We start from the raw sequence: 4,361 nt of genomic DNA, 5'->3' as shown, positions 1-4,361 counted from the left end.
AGGGCTTGCAGCGATGTGTGTTCAGTGAAAGCAGACGTTCTCGTCGACTACAAAGACGTCTGTGGCGACTTCGTCAATCTCAACGGTTCAGTCCCTCGGAGGTGCTCATAGGCATAGAGTGTGCATGTCTGTGTTCATAGAGATGAGTGTATGTGCGTATGTACAAGCGTCTGCGTTTGTATTGCATTCAAAAAAACTTTTGTAGCAGTACAAATAACACCAGAAGTAACATGAATTATATTCAGGTTCATATATTACCTAGTAACGTCTACCATCACTGGTGCGAGCCAAGGAGGCACCATCGTTATTCGCTCCTTCCTTATCAGAGACAGGTAAAATTTGTTATACTAGATAATTAAACTATTGATGTAGAAAAACCATGGAAGTCTCGATGGTGTAGAACTAGGATTGGTTTAACTTGTCTTAATTTAGGATTAATAACCAAATTCATTTTTTCTACCTTTTTTGAGGAAATCCGATTTTGGAGTACTGTATTCAAATTCGTTTTCTTTTACACGAAAAAAAAATCGTTCTTTACCAAAGTATATTCAAATTCGGATAGACTGAGAATGTCCGAGTCCGGGTCAGGGTACGTCTGTTTCGGCGCTACATAGCCCAGGCCCAGCCCAGCCCTAACCCCACGCCTCCCCAGTCTTCCGATTCAGTTCGCGCGATAGGTAATCAGTTCGCCGCCGCGGACAATCCCAGGGTTTCCGCCGCCAAATCACCGGCGAGATGTTGGAGGAGCTGCTCATCTTCACGCGCGGCGGCCTCATCCTGTGGTCGCTGGCCGGCGCCGCCGCTGCGCTGAAGGGCTCCCCGATCGACGCACTCATCCGGTCCTTCCTCCTCGAGGGCCGCTCAGCCTCCGCCGGGGCCGGCGCCGGCTTCACCCACGGCCCGCACGCGCTCAGGTGGACCTACGACAACGCGCTCGGGCTCGTCTTCGTCGCCGTCTACAGGCGGGTGCTCCACCTGCTGTACGTCGACGACCTCCTGGCCGCCGTCAGCGCGGAATTCGCGCGGATCTACAACCCGAGCCGCGTGTCCTACGACGAGTTCGGGGAGAGGTTCCGGCAGCTCCATCTCGAGGCCGAGGCGCGCGCGTCCCGTCCGCCCCCCGTCTCCGCGAAGCCTGCTCCAGCTTCATCCCCTGGCGCTCTCCAGCCCCATGGTGGCGTTGGCGGTGGTGGTGGTGGTGCTGGTGGTGGTGAGAAGATGGGTGATGAGTCTGGGAAGGATGACTCCGATGGTGAGCCTTCCAGGCAGGCCAAGCACAGCTCAGCAGCAGATGGTAGCTTCAATGGTGTGGAAGAGAATTCTCATGCCGGCAATGGTGGTGTTGTTGTGGAAAGGGAGGAGGAAGGAGGTCCCAACAATGGGGCTTTTAATTTTGAAAACATAACAAAATTCCTTTTTCCACGCAATGATAAAGACAAGCGGAATAAACCTGTGCACAAGGATAAGAAGAAACCGAGACCAGGGAGAGACAAGAAACCTGTACCCAAGGATAAGAAACCATCCGAGAAGAAGTTGGATTATTCCAACCCGGCGGTTCATGGCGGAGGGGCTGGGGAGCAGACGGCTGTCAACCAGGGGAAGAGCATGATGGATAAGGATGAAGCGGTGAGGAGCACAGCAAAGGATGGGTGGTTCTCCTCAATGTTCAGGAGCATTGCAGGTAGCAATGCAGAACTGAAGGAGTCTGATCTGCAACCTGCACTCAAATCTCTGAAAGACCGGCTCATGACCAAGAATGTAGCCGAGGAAATTGCAGAGAAGCTCTGTGAATCAGTCGCAGCCAGCCTCCTAGGCAAGAAGCTTGGATCGTTCACACGGATATCCTCTTCTGTTCAGGCAGCTATGGAAGAGGCTCTGGTTCGCATTTTGACCCCAAGGCGATCTATTGACGTACTGAGAGATGTTCATGCTGCCAAGGACCGTGGCACGCCGTATGTCATCGTCTTTGTTGGGGTTAATGGGGTAGGCAAATCCACTAACCTCGCAAAGGTTGCTTATTGGCTTCTTCAGCATGATCTTAGTGTCACGCTGGCAGCATGTGACACCTTTAGATCTGGCGCTGTTGAGCAGCTGCGCACACATGCTCGCAGGCTTCAGATTCCAATATTTGAGAAAGGATACGAAAGGGATCCAGCTGTAGTGGCGAAGGGTGCGATTCAGGAAGCCACCCGGAACAAATCAGACGTCGTTCTTGTCGACACCGCAGGGCGTATGCAAGACAATGAGCCACTCATGAGGGCACTCTCCAAGCTCATCAATCTTAATAACCCGGACCTGGTTTTGTTTGTGGGAGAAGCGCTGGTGGGAAATGATGCTGTTGATCAGCTCACCAAGTTTAGCCAGAAACTGACAGACCTTTCCACTGCTCCCACTGCTAGATCGATAGATGGCATCCTGCTTACCAAGTTTGACACCATTGATGACAAGGTTGGAGCAGCGCTTTCCATGGTGTATGTATCTGGAGCTCCTGTCATGTTCGTTGGCTGTGGTCAGTCTTACACTGACCTCAAGAAGCTCAACGTAAAATCCATTGTCAATACCCTCCTGGAGTGAATGCTGCGTGCTGCACTCGGATATTTAGTTCCTAAATAACCTTCTTTTATCTGTTTAAATATCCATTACTTTGTTGTTATCGTTAACAATTATGTGTAATTCATGGTTTGATACTTATGTAAGGGCTGGAAATAGAAATTTCTATGTGTTACTTCTAAGATAATAATTTTCCATGTGTGATCATTTGATTCTTGTTTACTTGCTAGTTAAGATTACATGCAATTATTGTTTACTTGACCTTTGGCGCAAGAAGATTATGGTATAAGTGTACTTGAGCTCAGAGTAACAGTTGGTGTGCTGTTCACTTCTTTCCTTCAAGTGCTACAGTAAAATCTATTACTATCGTTTTTGTAATCTTCTCTCCGATGTTCTTTTGTGCATGAACTATTTGATCATCCTAATTTTGGCTAACAACATTTTTATTTTCTTTCTCTATGGAAATGACGAGCATTGCATAAGGTTTTTTCATTTTATCCTACTGCGTGCAGTCACGCCTACTGAAGTTGTCGCTTCAGTTCTGGTACTTTATCGCTTCAGTTTTTTGGTGCTTTGTCGCTTCACTTTCAGTCATACTTTCTTTCTCTATCTGTACAATTTTGGTGCTTTGTGGCTTCAGTTTCAGTCGTACCTCTTCTGCACATACTAAATTGTCTGGTGAGGATGCCACATGTAAGATATAGCAAATGGATTAATTTTCTGCTATACAATAGGGATATTACAAGCAGGTAGCCCGTAGAGGCCTAACCGTCCTTCACCCGACTCCCCGCCATGATTGCTTTATCTTCATCATCACTCTGTCAGCTGCATTTCACTGTAATACTGACTTTATGACTTGGTATATCAGCTTGCGACAACGGTAGTACATTGTGATGTTTTCAGATTTTCTTGAAGTTTCCTGATGCTCATCTAGCTCTGGGTGCTTGCCCCGAGAGCATGCTGGAACTCGGCTCCGTTCTCCTGGCTGTTTTCTCATCATATGGTTTGGAAAATTTGGGCCAAAGGAACTGGTTGGCCTTGGGTCTTCAGTAAAAATAGCATGGGATAGGTACATGGATCAGTCGTGAAAAAAAGATAGAAAGAAAAAAACTATCACTAGCATGAAACTGTTATCATGAGTGAGAATTTTAGAATGTTTTGAGGACGCAGCAAGCGTAGAACCATAAACTGTGTGCTGCAATCGCATATTTACTTCATAAATAAGCATTGTTATCTTTTTAAATCTCCATGACTTTGCCGTTGTCACTGATAATTATGTGTAATTCATGGTTTGCTACTTATGTAAGGGCTGGAACTAGAAATTTCTGTGTTACTTTTAAGAAATTTTCATGTATATTCATTTGGCTCTTATTTACTTGCTAGTTAAGATTACAAGAAATTATTGTCTACTCAATCTTTGGAGCAAGAGGATTATGGTACAAATTTCAGTTGAGCTCAAAGTAACAGATGCATGTGGTTCAATTATTTTGTTTTGATACAAAGTGCTAGCAAAATTTATTTTCATCTTTTGTAAAAGAGAGGATCGACTGTGTGCAATCAAGCCTACTGAAACTTGTTGAGTGCCAATTCCATTGATGAAACAGATGATATTCTGAACAATTTTGGTACTTTGTCGCTTCAGGCTGAAGCTTGCAATCTGTATCCAGTTCGCTTTATTTGCCAACCTCTTGTACGCATAATAAATTTTCTTGTGCTAAGCACGGATCATGCAAATGAATTAATTTTCTGCTATACAATAGAGGCGACATCCTGATAACAGTGTCAGTCTTCCCTCACCTGACTCCCCCTGT

General features: G+C 46.0%; 1 protein-coding gene across 1 annotated transcript; it reads left to right on the top strand.

Annotated features, from left to right (window-relative positions):
- The first annotated feature begins 631 nt into the window (after nucleotides 1–631).
- Nucleotides 632–2,772, top strand: LOC119315068 (signal recognition particle receptor subunit alpha-like). Its single transcript, XM_037589739.1, has one exon. The coding sequence runs from the start codon at nucleotides 736–738 to the stop codon at nucleotides 2,572–2,574; it is 1,839 nt and encodes a 612-aa protein (XP_037445636.1). The 5' UTR covers nucleotides 632–735; the 3' UTR covers nucleotides 2,575–2,772.
- Nucleotides 2,773–4,361: the final 1,589 nt, after the last annotated feature.

The sequence above is a fragment of the Triticum dicoccoides genome, chromosome 6A, assembly GCF_002162155.2.
Source record: "Triticum dicoccoides isolate Atlit2015 ecotype Zavitan chromosome 6A, WEW_v2.0, whole genome shotgun sequence".
In the NCBI taxonomy this organism is placed as follows: domain Eukaryota; kingdom Viridiplantae; phylum Streptophyta; class Magnoliopsida; order Poales; family Poaceae; genus Triticum; species Triticum dicoccoides.
Note: the sequence above shows the minus strand (reverse complement) of the source record. Positions and strands in the feature narration are given on the sequence as shown.